A 17,154-nucleotide genomic window follows, 5' to 3' on the forward strand; every position below is an offset into this window, starting at 1 on the left:
GCTCACAATGTATACACGTTGGGGTCCCAGCCCCAAGCATAGGCACATGCAAGAGCACTCGCATCCAGTGAGGAATCCAAACTCATGTTTTATGCTGCAGAAGAGAGTCCTCCTTTGGAGTCAGCAGGGCCTGCTCTGCTCCTCCCCAGTCCCTCTGTCACATGGAAACAATAGCCCTTACACTGCTTCCCTCATTGGGCTGTAGTGAAGAATGGACTTTGTAAACCTTAAGGCAGCAAACAGCAGCCATTGTTCTTGTTGTTAAGTCACTATTAGCATCATCTGGAACAGAACCCAGTAATAGAATTACCATTGGCCATTTCTCCTTCCGGCTACACAGTCATTCTCTTTTAAGCACGGTGATTTTATTTTTACAGTAATCATTCTGGGGTTAATTGGCCTTTTACAAAAAAAAAATTTTTAATGCCCCTCCTCCCTTCTCCCTGTAATTATTGCATTGTGAATAGTTTCCTAAAGTAGTTCCAATGAGGCACTTTAGCAGAAAATAGACTCCAGAGCTGAGTAGGTCTTAACAAGCCATTTGATGGGTGGTTTTGAGCTTTGTTTGGTTTGGGGTTTTGATTTTGCATTTCCTACTCGAGTAGTATATGTACATGGTGTGATGGAATCAAAAAATCCTGGAATCAGGAGCCCTGGTTCAAGTCCCAGCCCCTTCACTGATTAGCAAGAAGGCATTCTGGGACTCAGGGTCTTTCCCTTTATTTAACCTTTGAAAAATAATGTGGTGGCAGCAGCCATGACACTGGACTTGAAGGATCATCAGCAAGGCCTGCAAGTGGGGAAGCACAGAGAATATTTGGCGGGGGTGCTGAGGAGCCCAACGCGGCTCAGCTTAGTGTATGAGAGGTGGCTGCAGAGGAGGCAGCATCTTTCAAGGGAAAGAGCCCTGGCTCTGGAGTCAAATGACCTGACACCACCTGTGTGACCTTGGTCAAGTCTCTTAACCTCCTTGGGCCAGAATTTCCTCATGTGCAAAATTAAGAGGTTGGACTAAGTGACCTCCGAGACCCCTTTCCATTCTAGTTCTATGATCCCAACTTTGCCAAAGTTTTGGGGCAAAGGAGTAACATGAATGACCCATATCTTTGCAGAAGAAAAATCATTCTTAGAGAATATGAAGGATGGATTAGAAGGGACAGTAGACTTAATGACATGTATAAAGAACTGTCAGGTTTGCAAAATATTTATATGGATCATCTTGCCCCATGAGGCAAGTGCTGCAGGTCTTACCACCCCCATTTAATAGATGGAGAAGCTGAGGCTCAGAAGTTCAGTGATTTGCCCAAGGTCACATAGCTAATATTGGACAAAAGCAAAGTCTAGACCTCTCATGCCTGCCAGTTTACTGCGCTTCCCTCTTCTCTTCTTCTCTTAAAAGATCTCCAGAATCCCTTTTCGTTCTAAGTCCTAGTGTCTTATGATGGAGGGAGGGACCAGCCGCAGTAACGGGAAGCCTCAGACACTGCTCTGTGAACTGACAGCTCCCTGACCACCTGTACGTCGGGAGGGACGCACCAGAGCAGGCTTCCTGCCCCTGGGCCAGAGCCTGCCCTCGCCCACCTGCTCTGTTATCTGGGCATCTCCCAGGCCTTCTTGAGAGTCCTAGTACAGAGCCGGGGAATCATCCATATGACTCCCCCGCCACTGGGCACACTCACATCACTCAACTCAGTCAAAGTATCATTCTCTGAAAGGCTTCACTGCTGTGCAAACCGGAGGGCAAAGACCTGGCTTTGCCCAGTAAACATGGGCTAAATGGTGCAGCTGCCCGGGTACTCCCCAAGCCAGTCTCACCTCTGCTGTTCAGGGACCTGTGTCTTAGCCAAGTGTCTTCTGACCTTTTTTCTTTCTTGTTCTAGGTCACGCGATGTTTAAACTTACCTATCTAAGCAATCATGACTACAAACATCTCTACTTTGAGTCAGATGCTGCTACTGTCAATGAGATTGTGCTGAAGGTGGGTGTCCTTCCCAGCTGAGATCTTGAATAACAGTAATACTTCAATATTTCAGCGTCTCCATGATGTTATTGGTATGGGGGTGTAGTCCACTATTCTAGCTGGTAGCCATTTCTTGCCCATGTCTTTCTGTCAATCCTCCACATAGAAGTCCACCTAAAAGGAAAGCCTGGGTTCAGATCCTGCCTCAGATCTCTTAACTTACCCCTATCGTGGTCATTTAACCTCTCTGGGCCTTAGTTTTGCCATCAGTAGAATGAGGGGATTATATTTGATGGCTTTCTATGGTTCCTTCTATCTCTAGATCTACCCTGTGACCTACAAGCCCCCAGACCTTCAGTTTTCCTCAGGCCCACTCCCCTGTATTGGCCACTTTCTCCTCTTTGCCCCAGCTAGACCTTTGGTAAGCTGGTTCAACTCTAGACACCCAACACTGTGACCAGTTACACCCTGCTAAGCCTCAGTGTTGGATCACGCCTACCATCCACCAGCTTGATTCCTACAAACATGCTGCTGAATGAAGGCAGAGGAAATCACACAGCTTTTCTGACTGGGGCCACTACAGATTCACATTACATAACCTCAAATAGGCTCTTCATCCCTCTAGGTAATCCTGCTATACATCCCTTATCAATTCATTATCCCATTCTCCACAGTCTTTTCTAACCCTTTTCCTCCCTTCTCAAAGCTCATTCTCAGCTGAGAATATTGCCTCATATTTTACAGAAAAAAAATTGAAACCATTTGCCATGAGGTCTCCCTACTTCCCTTTTTGTCGTCTCCCATCACTCAGCTGCCTTCTGTCACCATCTCTTCCTTCACTCCTGTCTCTCATGAAGAAGTGGCATTACTCCTTACCAAAGCTAACTCTTCAGCCTTCTTAAGTGGTCCCATCCCATCCAGATTCCCCCAACACATTGCCCCCTCTGTCATCCCCACTTTGTCACTTATTTTAACCTCTCCCTGTCCACTAGCTGCTTCTCTGCTGCCTACAAATATACCCATGCCTCCCCCATCTTCAAAAAACCCTCACCTGATCCTTGCACACGGCCATTCTGTGTCTCTTCTGCTTGTTGTACCTAAACTCCCCGAGAAAGTTGTCTGCGATAGGTGCCTCTGCTTTCTTTTCTCTTATTCTCTTCATAACCCCTTACAGTCCAGCTTCTGACCTTGTCATTCCACTAAACCTGCTCTTTCCAGTGATCTCTTGGTTGCCAAATCCAGTGACCTTTTCTCAGTCTTCCTTCTTCTTCACCCCTTTGCAGCCTGTGACACTGTTGATCTTTAATACTGTCTTCTCTAGGCTTTCAGGATATCACTCTCTCCTGGTTCTCCTCTTGTCTGTCTTGATTGTACAGTGCCTGGCATATAGTAGGCAACCAATAAATGTTTATTGACTAAATGTATGTATAAAGGAGCCTGTGAATTTAAAGTATACAAAGTGCTTTCTAACCCTATAAGGTTGGCAGTTAATAACCCTTTTTGACAGTTGGGGAAACTGAGATTCAGATAAAGTGACTTGCCCAGGGTTGCAGAAGTAGTAAGTCATAGATTCAGAGAGATCTTAAAAGTCATTCTAGTTCAGTCTTCTCATTTTGCAGACAAGAAAACTGAGGCCTAGAGAGGAGAAAGGTTACCAGTTACCCAACAAAGCCCTCCCCCTTTCTGGTTATCAGTTTCTTCATCTGTAAGGTGAGGATAATAACACATGGACCACTTACCTCACAAGGCTGTTAGAAGGAGCTCACATCTTCTGACTCCCCTTCCAGCCTGTTTACTTTGCCCTGTTTTGGTAACTACAGGGTGAAATTTCATGGTGATGGTTACTGCTGTATCTAGGGCCTTTCTAAGTCAAACTGTTCATTTTGCCCTTGATTTTCCTTCAGAATTCATAGGTGATGCGCAGAGAATGCTTTATCAAGCCCTCATGTGTCTCTAAAATAGAGATTTGGAAGATCCCAGGACCATAGGTCTACAGCCAGAGGGACCTAAGAGACCATGGAGTCCAAACACCACCCGCCCCCAAACCCCCACACCCCCCAATCACCACCACCTTTTACCAAAGAAGAAACTTAGACCCAGCAAGGTTAAGGAACTTGCCCACAGGTACCCAAGGAATTGAACCCAAATCCTCCAAGTCCAGATTCAGCTCTTTTTCTATTACACCACTTTGAGGATAATGCTGCCAAACATCTTGTAGATGTTCTATATAAATCAGCTTCACCCTGGACCTATCCGAGAAGAAGCTGACTCCTAGAAACTCCCAGAGGATCTCAGGATAACACAGTCCTTAGATCTGTTTTATAGGGAGGCTCCAATCATAAATTGGGAGAGGGGGACAGTGTGGTGTGGCAGAAAGGGTGCTGACCTTGGAGTCGGGAGGCCTGGGTTCAGTCCCCAGCCTTGACGCCCATGAGCTGTGTGACCCTGGCCAGACCATACACACACCAGCAGCTCCCAAGGCTGGTGTGAGAAAAGTACTTTAGCAACTTTACAGCAATGTAGACTCCTCACCATGCTGACCTTGCTCCTGCAGATGTCAGTCAGAACATCTGTATGCAGAGCCCTGGGCTAGCCTGGAGAAGTTTCTCCCCTCTCATTGGAAGACAACCTGGAAGTACCCTGCAGAGCCTGGTTCCTGGGAAAGTCACAAGGGATGGAGCTGAGCCCTGGCCCCGAGGGCAGTGCCCAGCTCTGCTGCACACTTGCTGCCTGCCTGCGAGACTGCGGGCAAGCACATCGCCTCTTGGAGCTTCCCCTCTTCCCCCTGCTCTTCATTCATTACACTCTGACCTTCTTGCTATTCCACACACACCACACACCTTCTCATGTACCTGGGCCTTTTTGCCAGGCTGCTCACCAGGCCCACTGTTGTCCCTAGTTCTTATCTCTCTACCCCAAGGCCTAGTCCAGTGCTCCCCGTGTAGAAAGTGCCAATAAATGGTAGCTTTTTAATTGAACTGAAGACAGCTTGTACTGACAGTCTCCCCAAGAATCTCTGGAAGTTTGGGGCAGTGGAGACAGCCCTGGCCATCAGGTGGAAGAGGCCTGAGTGGGAATTCTGGCTCTACTCCTGACAGCCCAGTGACCTGAACATGCCACTTACCCACTGTTGTTGTCCTGTTTCCACACCATACTATTGGGTTTTTTTCATATTATGTAATCATAAGATTTAAAGCCAGAAGATTCTTTAGAGACCGTCTAGTCCAGCCCTTCCTCCTAAATGTGGGCATCAGAAAACCTGGGCTGAAGTTCCAGTTCTATGACCTTGGGCAAGTCCCTTTCTCTCTGTTTATTAAGTTATAAAAAGGGAGTAATAATACAGGCACTGTCTTTGTGGGTTTTGTAAGGCTAATTTTTGCATAGTACTTTGTAACTATAGAGCAGAGGGAGAAAAAGGAATAACGAGCCACACTACAAGATGTAAATATCAGTTTAAGAAAACAGTGGCCTGGGCCTGAGCCCAGAGGCCATCAGGAATAACCACAGTGGTCTGGATTGGTCTGAAAGGGCTCCCCAGAGGAGCACAAGCTGGACTTTGGGGTATGCCTGGGATCTGGATTGGCAGAGAGGACGAAAGTGAGGAATTGGGGGTGGGGGTGGGAAAGGATCTTCAGAGGGTATTTGTGAGACTGACATAGATCTTCTGGGCCAACTAAAGAGTGGGCGCTCTTGAGACACCAGCCTACAGCTGATTTCACAGGTATCATCAGATTTAGAGCCAGGCCAGAAACTGAAACCATCCAGGCCAGCCCTCCTCTCTCACCCTCATTACACAACCGAGGAAACAGAGGTCCCCCATCCCATGGTTAGCAGAGTTTTGTTTCCTCTCCCAGTACAGATAAATTCTCTGAAACCTAATGATCTTTCAGTTTAGAATTTTCCAGAGTGCAGAGAGGTCAAATGACTTGCCTAAGGTCAAATAGTCACCGTGTGTCAGGCATGATCCAAAGCTAGGTCTCTAACCATTGTACTATGCTAATTTCAGCCCTGGGCTCTTCTCTAGTACACCCAGCCACCTTAAGGCTTAAGTTTACCTTGGAAAAGAAACACTTGGCAGCCTCTTTATTTATAATGGCTTTTCTTCTAAATGTTAAAGGCAGTTTAATGGGAGAAATTGCCAGGCAAATAACAATGAGGGCTTTTGTTCCTATAATGCTTTATAGTTTATAAAGTACTTTGCTCAAGGCCACCCTGGGAGATGAGTAACTTAAGGATTTTTATCCCAGTTTTACCAATGAGCCTTTTAGAGAGGAAATTACTTGCCCAAGGTCTTATGGCTAAGTGGCTGAGCCAGAATTCAAACCCTATCGTCTTCTGCACCAGGGTTCTTTACTTCCCATCACTCTGTGTTACCCTTTCCCACTTTGAAACTTTGACCTTGGATAGAACCATAGAAAAATATGCCCCTGGAAGATAACATTGTGTCAATAGGCTGCTTTTGGAGTTTATTCTAAAGTAAAAGCAGTTTGCATATCACTATAAAGAGTTAAATTATTATCTTCACCAGGCAAGATTGCTCTGTACAAATAGGATGGTTTTGAAGGCAGGTAGTAATGGTGACAGATTGATTTGGCAACATGGACCTGAGAATTAACCCAAAAGAGAGAAGGGTGGAGCAATGTGGGGCCCATTTCACAGCAGTAATGGTCGTAGAGGACAGTGTTCCTTGTCAAATGTGACACATGCATAGGGCACAGCAAGGAGGGAAAAGAGGGTTTCTGGGAATGTGGCCCAGGGCATTAATGAGCAGCAGCACTAGAATTCTTCTCAGAGAGCTTCTCCTAGAGCCCCAGTGTAGCCGGAATGTGAGAATACACAGTGTCAGAGTTGAAGGGGACCTTATACTATAAGCTGTTAGGGCTTAAAGAGGGAAAAAGGGACCTTCGGAAATAAGATGTTAGAGTTCAGAGAGATCTGAGGTGGGGAACCTGTGGCTTCCAGGCCACATGTGGCCCTCTGGTTCCTCAAGAATCCAAACTATCAAAGGCTCCACTTGAGGACCTAGAGGGCCACAATGTGACCTTGAGGCCGAAGATCCCCACCCCTGATCTGTCTAAACCTCATTTAACAAATGACCAAACTGAAGCCCAGAAAAAGATAATGATTTGTCCAAAGTCCAGCAGCACCGTAGTGACCAGTGTTCATCCCATGAATCCATGCTGCCACCCTTTAGTTTTTTCATGTGTCTTCATTTTGTCATCCCAACAAGCTTATAGATTGGCAAAGGCACTTTTGCCAAGTAGAAGTGTTGAGGGACTAGGTAAAGAAATATTCCATTGCCCCTTCAGGTGTTTGGAGTTTTTTTATAGCTAGTATTAAAATATTCAGGACTTCAGGAAGATTCTAGTAAAATTATAATCCTGTGTTTGACATCCAAATAATTTTCACCCCAGCAGATTGATGACAGAAACACAGGTTTATGACTTCAATATGAGATCGTGGAAGATGAAGCGCAGAGAAATCACTTTGCCAGGACAGAACTCTCTCAGAGCAAATGCTTCCCTACATTTCTCAGTCCTGCTCACACACACTCCCAGGTGTGTGTTCACAGGACATTCAGTCCAGAAAGGGACCTTCAGTGTAACCTAGTCACATGTCTTCAATTGACAGATGGGGTTTTGAGGCCCAGAGAAAGGCCATGACTTTCCCAAGGTCACACAACTAGTTTGTGGCAGAGTTGGGACTCAAACCCTGGGCTGCCCCATGAGCTCTGCCCCCACACCACACTCTCAGCTTCTAGCACTTTCTGCTCACAGTGTCTTTTCCAAACAGGCCGTCATGTCTCAGCCTGGGTAACAGTGTGTTCTATGCTGCAGCAGCATTGATTGACTTTAGGAGCTAATGATCGTAATCCTCTTGGAAGATTAAATTTAATTTTCTCCCATCTCTGATTTTTATAGCAATTTAAATGCTCAGTTTTATCTGCCATTCCCAAAATGAAGCAGTAGCATCTCTCTAAGCTTTAGACAAACACTAAATAACTGATAAATGGTGCCTTGTTTGCTTCAGGACATTAACCAGATTTTAATTAATTTGGTTAAATTTCCACTTTCAACTTTTTTTCTGCTTCTGATTGGATTGGGGGGAAAGGGTACAAGGTTCTCAAATGTCTAGATTTCATGTCTTTTTATTCTTGCCTTCAGCAAACCCTTATGAGCAGTGACAGTCTTGGAGGCATTGACCTGAGTGGAGGTGTAGGGCACTAGTCCTAGCCCCGTGTGACCTTGAGGAAATGACCTTACCCTTCTGGGCCTCCTTCTTCCTATCTGTAAAATTAGGGGGCTGACCCCAAAGGTCCTTTAGTTCTAACATTCTAGTCCTATATTCTAATCCCTTCACAACCTAACATTCTGTGCTCTTAAGTTACTTCCTACTCTAACATCATGTGTTCTAGCATTTAACTCATTATATATATTCCTGACAATAATCCTGTGAAGTAGGTAGGACAATGTTTTTTAATAGATGAGGACATTGAAGTCCAGAAAAGTCAGGTGATTTGCCCAGGGTCACACAGCTACTAAATGTCAGAGGCAGGATACGAACCTAGATCTTATGACTACAAAAACAGTGCTGTTTCCAGTGTTCTGACGTTCCATGTTCTAAGACTCCTTCCAGCCCAAACATTACATGTCCTAACATTTTTTTCAAAGGTGCCTTCAGCGCCAACATTTCTGTATTCTAAAGTTCCTTTGTCTCTAACACTGTTAAAAGGTCCCTTCCAGTTCAAGCATGCCACGCTCTTTCTTTCTGAGTTCTCAGGTTTCTTCCAGCTCTGTCATTCTATGTCCTGTGCTTCTAAAAGGGGGAAGTTAGTGAACGTGGCAGTTTTGGACACAGTCACTAGTGTGGTAACTATATCTATGCTTTCTCTGTTCTAATCAAGCCGGGAAATTTTTGGTCGCTAACTCTGCAAGCTTTTGGCATGAATTTCATAGAAATCATCGGACTCTTCAAATTGGGCCCTTTCCATGATAGAGTGATGGAAGCTGTAGCTTTATTGACCATGAAACCTCCCTATATTTTTATGCCGTCAGCTATAAAATGCAATGAAAGTGAGACACTCTACAGTGCATAAAATTGTGCAAGTCTGAAGCCACAGCGTATTAACCAGCTAATGGCAGACCAAAGGGCGTTTTTATCTTTGGATTCTAACATTAATCTTCCATTAAAATTATCTATGTGATTATCACAAAGCACTGGAGATAATAAATGTAAGAAATAGTAGGCTTGTTAAATATCATTTAAAAATACTTTGATCATAGAAGATGTGCCCTTACACATTGAAGAGATTAGATTAGGTGAGTATGCAAACAGTGTAATCAAGGAATGGTTTCCCAGGATTACAGGATTTACAGCTAGAAATTAGCCCAGAAATCTTGTCCACCCCTTTCATTTTGTTAAGTAAGAAATTGAGTCCCAGAAAGGGGAGATGACCTGCCCAAACACAGAGAGTAAGTAGCTGTACCAGGACTTGAACCCAGATTCCTGGACTCTAACCCCAGCGTTCTTTCCACTCTGCTTCACTGCCTATAAAAATGGTTTCCATATCTTCATACATTGTCCCAAGTCATCAGGCCAGGGTTGTAGTTCTTCATGATTTATTGTACTCAGCTGGTAATTTGACGACTGTTCAGCCAAGTGACGAGACCCAAGTGTGTCAAACCTGCTGTCCTCAGGCACTCTCTTGGAGTTCCTGCTGCTTGTGCCTATCAGAGCAGAAAGTTTAGACGGGGGCAGGAGGTTCACTGTGCTTGAGAGAAGGCAAGACTTGAAGTCAGCAGACTCAGGAGGAGTGGGTTCACCTCCCAGATCTGTTCCCTCACTAACTCAGGGACCTTGGGCAAGGCACTTTCTCATCTTTAGCTTCCTCACCTGTGAAATAAAAGGGCTGGATTCAGTGATCCTGAAGGCCCCTTCCGGCTCTGTCAAGCTTGGATTCCCTGGTCCTCTGGTTCTCCAGGGCATCCAGGCAGCAGCATCTGGTACTGAGACTCCCTCCAGGGCAGTTCTGGCATTAGAGGGTATAAGGCTTTCCCTTGCCTGCAGTCCGAGAGAACTGCATAAGCAGAAAGGACCCAGAGAGGAAGAGTTCTGATCTTTCTTACAAAGAGGAAAAAATATTGTTTCTAGTTGTAGCTTATAGGTCTGTTAGTAGAAGTAGTAACAATAGTAATAATAGCTAAGCATCATATATTTACTTATGCTGTCTCATTTGATCCTCAAAACAATCCTGTGAGTTAGTTGCCATTATTATCATCCACATTTTACAGATGAGGAAACTGAGGCTGAGAAAGGTAAGGTGACTTTCTGTGGTCACACAAGTATCTGAGGCAGAATTCCAAGCCAGGTCTGCCTACTCTACTACCCCGCTTACCTCTAGGCAGATAGGCTGGGGAGGGGGTCATAGGAACTGGAGCTAAAAGGGCCTATCTAGTCCAGCCTTCTCAGGAGGAAACTGTGACCCAGTGAGGTCAGGTGACTTGCCAGGTGGCAAACTGCCAGTAAATAGTAGCAGCAGGGCTCTCTAGTGCCTTTTCCTCCATGATCCACTGCCTTGCTCACTGAGTTACCACCACTTATATCAGAGAAAGCCCACGTGCACTAGTGGATGTATGTGTGCATAGCTTTAATGAGTCAGGAAGTTAACTTATACCCAAAAAATTCCCCTTGAACTGTTCAGTACAGTGCCATAAGGCCTTTCACTCTGACAGCAGCATTAGGGTGCTAATAATATTGAGAACATACAAAGGTCCTCCTGGTGGTGAGTGTGAGAGAAGCTTCAGTTGGTCTGTGAGTCCCAGTGAGGAGACCTGAATTTGTGTCCCAGCACTGCTGTTCATGTGCTCTATGACTTTCACTTTTCTGAACCTCACTATTCCCTTCTCTGCAATGGGAATTTTTAGTAGATTTCTAGGATCCCTTCCAGCACCAAATCCTGGGATGCTCTGAAATCTGCCTACAACCTTCCTTATCCTCAGACTAATAACCACAGCAGCCTGTGGTTCATAAGTGTAATATGTATTCTTTTTTTTCAATTTCTTTTTTTCTCTCTTTTTATTTTTTAGTTTACATCATTCATTTCCACAAGATTTTGAGTTACAAATTTTCTCCCCAATTTTCCCTACCCCCCACCCCAAAACAGCATTCCCACTGAATATCCCTTCCCCCAATATGCTTTCTCCCATATCTTCCCCCATTCCCCCTTCAACTTTCCAGTAGGGCATGGTAGATCTCTATGTCCCAGAGACTGTATATCTCATTTCCCAGTTACATGTAAAATGAGAATAATAATATGTGTGTGTGTATATCTTTTTTTTTAACATTTGATTTTAAAACTTTGGGCTCCAGATTCTTTCCCTTCCTCGCTCATTACCCACCAGCACTGGGAAGATAAGCAATTCAATATAGGTTGCACATGTGTAGCTAAGCAAAACATTTCCATAGTGGTTATATTGTGAAAGACTGACTATATTTCCCTCTATCCTATCCCACCCCCCCACTTGTTCTATTCTCTACTTTGATCCTGTCCCTTTTCAAAAGTGGGTGCTTCCAACTTCCCTCACCCCAGCCTGCCCGCCCTTCCATTATCCCCCCCTCTCTTCTCCTTCCCGTCTACTCTCCTGTAGGGTGAGATACCCTATTTAGTGTGAATGTCATTCCCTCCCAAAGCCAAATTCAGTGAGAATGAGCTTGACTCATTCCCTTTTGCATTCCTGTTCTTCCCCTCCATTGTAACCATTTTCCCTTGCCTCTTCTATATGAGATAATTTACCCTATTCTGTCTCTCCCCATCTCTTCTCATTATATTCCTCTCTCACCTCTTAATTTCACCTTTTAAGTATCATCCCTTCCTATTCAATTGGTCCTGTGCCCTCTGTCTATGTATACCTGTAGACATATATACAGACTCACATGTGTATTTATATACCAATATACCCTCCTATGTAGACATATATACGTATGTATACAATACACACATGTACATACATATATATATACACATACACGTATATATGCATTTCTATTCTCTTTAACTATTTTCATACTGAGAAAAGTTTCATAAGTTACAATTGTTGTTTTTCCATGTAGGAATATAAGTAGTTCAACTTTGATAAGTTCTTTATGATTTCTTTTCCCTATTTACCTTCTCAAGCTTCTCTTGCTTCTTGTGTCTGAATGTCAGATTTTCTATTCAACTCTGGTTTTTTCATCAAGAATGCTTGAAAGTCCTCTATTCCACTGAATGACCATATTTTCCCCTGGAACATGATACTCAGTTTTGCTGGGTAGGTGATTCTTGGTTTTAATCCCAGCTCCTTTGCCCTCCGGAATATCATATTCCAGCCCCTTTGATCCCTCAATGTAGAAGCTGCCAGGTCCTGAGTTATCCTGATTGTGTTTCCACAATATTGAAATTGTTTCTTCCTGGCTACTTATAATATTTTCTCCTTGTTCTGGGAATTCAGGAACCTGGCTATAATATTCCTAGGAGTTTTCTTTTTGGGATCTTTTTCAGAAGGTGATTGGTGGATTCTTTCAACCTCTGTTTTGCCCTCTGGTTCTAAAACATCAGGGCAATTTTCCTTGAGAATTTCTTGAAGTTTGATTTCCAGGCTCTTTTTATGATCATGGCTTTCAGGTAGTCTAATAATTTTTAAATTATCTCTTCTGAATCTGTTTTCCAGGTCAGTGGTTTTTCCAATGAGATATTTCACATTGCCTTACATTTTTTCATTTGTTTGGATCTGTTTAATAGTATCTTGATTTCTCATAAAGTCACTAGCTTCCATTTGCTCCAATCTAATTCTGAAGGAATGATTCTCTTCAGTGAGCTTTTGAGATTCTTTTTCCATCTGGCAAATTTGGCTTTTTAAGGCATTCTTCTCCTCATTGGCTTTTTGAGCCTTTTTTGCCATCTGAGTTCGTCTATTTTTTAAGGTGTTATTTTCTTCAGTCAGGTTGTTGACTCTCATTTCATAATTTTCTTGCATCATTCTCATTTCTCTTCCCAATTTTTCCTTCACTTCTCTTATTTGATTTTCAGAATCCATTTTAAGTTCCTCTATGGCCTGTAACCAGCTCATATTTTTTTTTTTTGGAAGCTTTTGGTGCAGCAGTTCTGACTTTGCTGTCTTCCTCCTGTTCCATGCTTTGATCCTTTTTGTCCCCAAAATAGGAGCGTAAAGTTGGGTTGCTCTGTTTGCTTTGCTTGCTCATGTTGTAGAAGCAAGCACCCCAAGCGTCCTCAGGGTGGCTGCCAACACAGGTTCTTGGATCTGCTTTGATAAAGGAAAGCAACTCAAAATGGGTTAACAATCTTACCTCAATCAGTCAAATATGTATCGTTTACTTAGTTCAGGGGAAAAGGTCAGCACCCCGAACTTCAGAATATACAGACAGAATTATCAAGACAGAGAAACAGATCAAGTAGACAGCTTTCCAAACTGTCCAACCATTACATCCATACCAGATCAACATCTGGGTTTCATCAACCTCTGGGTTTTTCAAAGCCAGGGGGCTCTCAACAACGGCTCCCCAGAGTCTCATCTGATCAAATCACAGAACACTTCTCAAAGTGAGCCCCAAAACAAAGCTACACATCAGGGCTTATATAGCCTTCTCCTGGCTCAGAGAATATAACAACCTTATTGACTCACTGGCCAATCAAGAAGAATCTACTGAAAAACAAGCTAGGGGCAGGGAAGATCTTAAAAATTTGCATTCCCATTACAATGTTGCCACTCAATTATTTGACATTTGAGCCTTTTGCCACAGTAGAACTCTGCTACCAGAAATGGAAGCTTTATCCCAAATGCTGGGGTTTTCACAGCTGTTGGAGGTATTAGGTATGTGCCCTCTCTGAAGCCTCCACACACTCTGGCAGACTGCTCACGCACCCCAGGACCTCCACCCTAGACAGCAATCCAGATCCAAGCAGGTTAAAGCAAGAGTAATTACCCCTCAGACTGGTTACTTGGTCTCCCTACAATCTGCAGACCAGGAGCTGTGAAGCAACCACTAGGCGGCAGCTGCATAGCCAGATGACTCAGCCGCTTCTCACCCTGGGGGCAAAGGCTGGATTGCACTTCTGAATTCCCAGCTTCCCAAAGTCCACACTGCACTGACCTCTCACATTGTCCTTAGCATCTATGCGTTGATAATTCTGGAAACCACCACAGCCGCTGATGATCTGAAGTCCCTCCAGCAGTAGCTGGTCAGGCCCACCCTGAGGCTAAAACCTCTGGCTCCCCAGGGCGGGGTCAGCTCCCAGAGTGCTGCGCTTGGCTCTCCGAGTGCTGTGCTGGCCGCTTCCTCCCAGCCTGCCAGGCTGTCCTCAGCGGGAGGTTAGCTTCTCTGTGTCATTTTGTGGGTTCTGTAGCTCCAAAGTTTGTCTAAGTTTTCATGTGAAAAATTACATGAATTGGAGAAGGTGGGAGCCAGAGCCCTTTGGAAGTCCTGTTTCTACTCTGCCATCTTGACTCCGACCCCTCTGTAATATGTACTCTTGTCTTTTAGGTGAACTATATTCTGGAATCCCGAGCAAGCACTGCCCGGGCTGATTACTTTGCTCAGAAACAAAGGAAACTGAGCAGGAGAACAAGCTTTAGCTTCCAGAAGGAGAAGAAGTCGGGACAGCAGTAATGGCTGGAAAAGAAAACACTGATGTGCCCCCCTCCACAGCAGCAACAGCAGCAGCAGCAGTAGCAGCAACAGCTCCCCACAGCCTTGGTGGACACCAGCAAGGGAAGGCCCTGGGCTCTCTGCAGTCTCTCATGGTTGAAAGATCCTGACCACCATGTTGGGGATGGAAGGGAACCCAGAATTTGGTGGGCCACCCTGTGCCCTTTGACTGGAGCCCCTTCAGTGGGAGCTAAGACTCGAATGAGGATGGCAAATATTTGGATTAGAAGCCAGACAAGATCACACACTGGGTGAACTCCATTATGTAGCACATACAATCACAAAAAAAAAAAAGAGTGACTTCTACTTTTTTTCACTGCCTGATTACAAAACATTGATATGTAAAAGAAAGAGGTCACTTAGAACATGATCAAATGTCTTCAAGTTAATACCGAACAAAATGTATACTTTTTTTTTCTTGTAATAAACTGGCATAATCTTTATCAAGGCATATAAGATGGACCATTCTTTGGGGCAGAGGGTTAATCATGTGATTCTTTTTTTTAAAAAATCTTCCAGATTACTGAGGGGCAGATCTTTTAAAAGCATTGTTTGAATCTCTTGGAAGAAATGCTTATTGATAGAGCAGCATTTCTAAATGCACCATTTGTTTTGGTGACTTCCTGTAGAATGTTATTGACAGCTGGAGAAGGAGAAAGGATGCTGTATCTTAAAACCCACCACGTCCTTTACATGCAAGGAGAGGCCTTGTTTCCACAGACGAGACGGCGTCGTAGAGCAGAGTACTGGACTGGGGGTCAGAGAGGATGGGAAGTGAACCTCTCCTCTACCTCCGATGAGGTGTGTCCCCTTGGTGAGCCTCCCCCTGCCCCTGCCTCACTACTCATCCGCAAAATGAAGGGGGTTGGATTAAATAGTCTCCAAAACACCTTCCAGCTCTGATTTGATGATCCTTCTGTCTTCAGTGACAGTTCTGTCTTCATGGCATTGGGCCAGCTGGAAATCAGGAAAGAGAGAAACAACTTGGTATAACAACTGCCATCCCTGGTTTCTGGTCTTTGGAAGAAATAGCACAATGTAGTGGGAAAGTCAGTCACATTGAGTGAGAACTGGTCTCTGGTCCTGGTGTGCTAGAACTCGTTACTGAGCTTAAATGCCTCAGGCAAGATGCTTCCCACACAGCCTCAGGTTTTGCAACATGATTGGTTTGTATTAGGTCTAGATCCCTTTCTCCTCTAACATTCGGTGTGCTCACACTGTGATCTAAAGTCCCTTTTGGCTCCAGCATTCTGAGTTTTAATGGCTCTTCATTTTCTTATATGATCATAAAACTTCTACCTAGAGAGGGGTAATTTCTCATTTCCCTAAGGCAGGGGCTCTTTCCCTTTTTTGTGCCCTGGATCCCTTTGACAGTCTGGGGAAGCCTAGGGAGCCTCCTCCCAGTAATATTTTTAAATGTATAAAATAAAATACATAGGTGGGGCGGCTAGGTGGCGCAGTGAATAGAGCACTGGCCCTGGAGTCAGGAGGACCTGAGTTCAAATATGGCCTCAGACACAACACAAAAACTAGCCCTGTGGCCTTGGGCAAGTCACTTAACCCCAATTGCCCTCCAAAAAGCATAAAATAAAATAAATACGTAGGATCACAAAGGAAACCAGTTCTATTTAAATACAGTTACCAAAATATTTTTTTTAAACAAGTTCACAGACCAGGTGAAGAATTGCTGCCTTACATTGAAAGAAAAGATTTTGTCGATAATAAAAGTGAAAGTTTTTTGTATTATCTGAGCATTCTCACCTTTCAGTGGCCCATAGGGTTAGAGCAATAGCAGTGCCTTCTTTTCTCCTTTACCAAAAAAAAAAAAAAAGAGATTGCTTCCTTTGTGAAAGCAGTGCCTGACAGTGGGCAGCCACTAGATCAGGAATCATGGGGCCAGGATTCAAATCCTGGAGCTGCTACTTACCCCCTCTATGTCCTTAGGCAACTCACTTTCATCCTCCGTACAATGGGAATAATAACCCCTGCACTACCTCCTGCAAGGGAAAAATGCCTTCTTTGTAAATATTAAAGCAGGGTAAAAATGGGAGTGATTGTGTTTTGAAGCAGTATTAAAAAAATGGTTCTTCTTTCTATCTGCCAATAAAAAGTTTAGTAGTTAAAGCAGATGGATCATCTGAACCAATATTAGTAGTAGCTTCATTCCATCAGAGGGAGCCGGCTTGGAGTCTGTCATTCACTTTTACAAAATAGAAGATTTCCTTTACTTAACCCCGATTGCTTTAAAAAAAAAAAAAAAAGAAAAGAAATAGAAGATTTCCAGCCAAGAGTTTCAATGGGAGAGAGGAGAGGAGTTGTTTCCGACAGCCTCGGTCTTTCCAGTGTCAGTAAAAGCCCCACTTGTCCATTTGCTGCAGCCTACCCCTTCATTTTGCAGATGAGGAAACTGAGGCATAGTGAAATGATGTGGCTTGCCCATAATCAGTAAGTGGCAAAACCAGGATTTAGTGCAGGTTCTCTGACTCCCAAGC

General features: G+C 44.2%; 1 protein-coding gene across 8 annotated transcripts in view; it reads left to right on the plus strand.

Moving 5' to 3' along the window:
* MAPKAP1 (MAPK associated protein 1) overlaps positions 1–15,962 on the plus strand; it is a 346,315-nt gene extending 330,353 nt beyond the window's left edge. For all 8 annotated transcript variants that reach the window (XM_069082736.1, XM_069082737.1, XM_069082738.1 and 5 more), the window contains 2 exons: positions 1,881–1,978; positions 14,498–15,962. In XM_069082736.1, coding sequence (XP_068938837.1) covers positions 1,881–1,978; positions 14,498–14,623 — 224 coding nt within the window. In that variant the 3' untranslated portion in view covers positions 14,624–15,962. The remainder of the gene's footprint in view (positions 1–1,880; positions 1,979–14,497) is intronic.
* The last annotated feature ends 1,192 nt before the right edge of the window (positions 15,963–17,154 follow it).

Source organism: Petaurus breviceps, unplaced genomic scaffold, assembly GCF_028583685.1.
Source record: "Petaurus breviceps papuanus isolate PSGF00001 unplaced genomic scaffold, PetGlider_PUasm1.0 171, whole genome shotgun sequence".
In the NCBI taxonomy this organism is placed as follows: domain Eukaryota; kingdom Metazoa; phylum Chordata; class Mammalia; order Diprotodontia; family Petauridae; genus Petaurus; species Petaurus breviceps.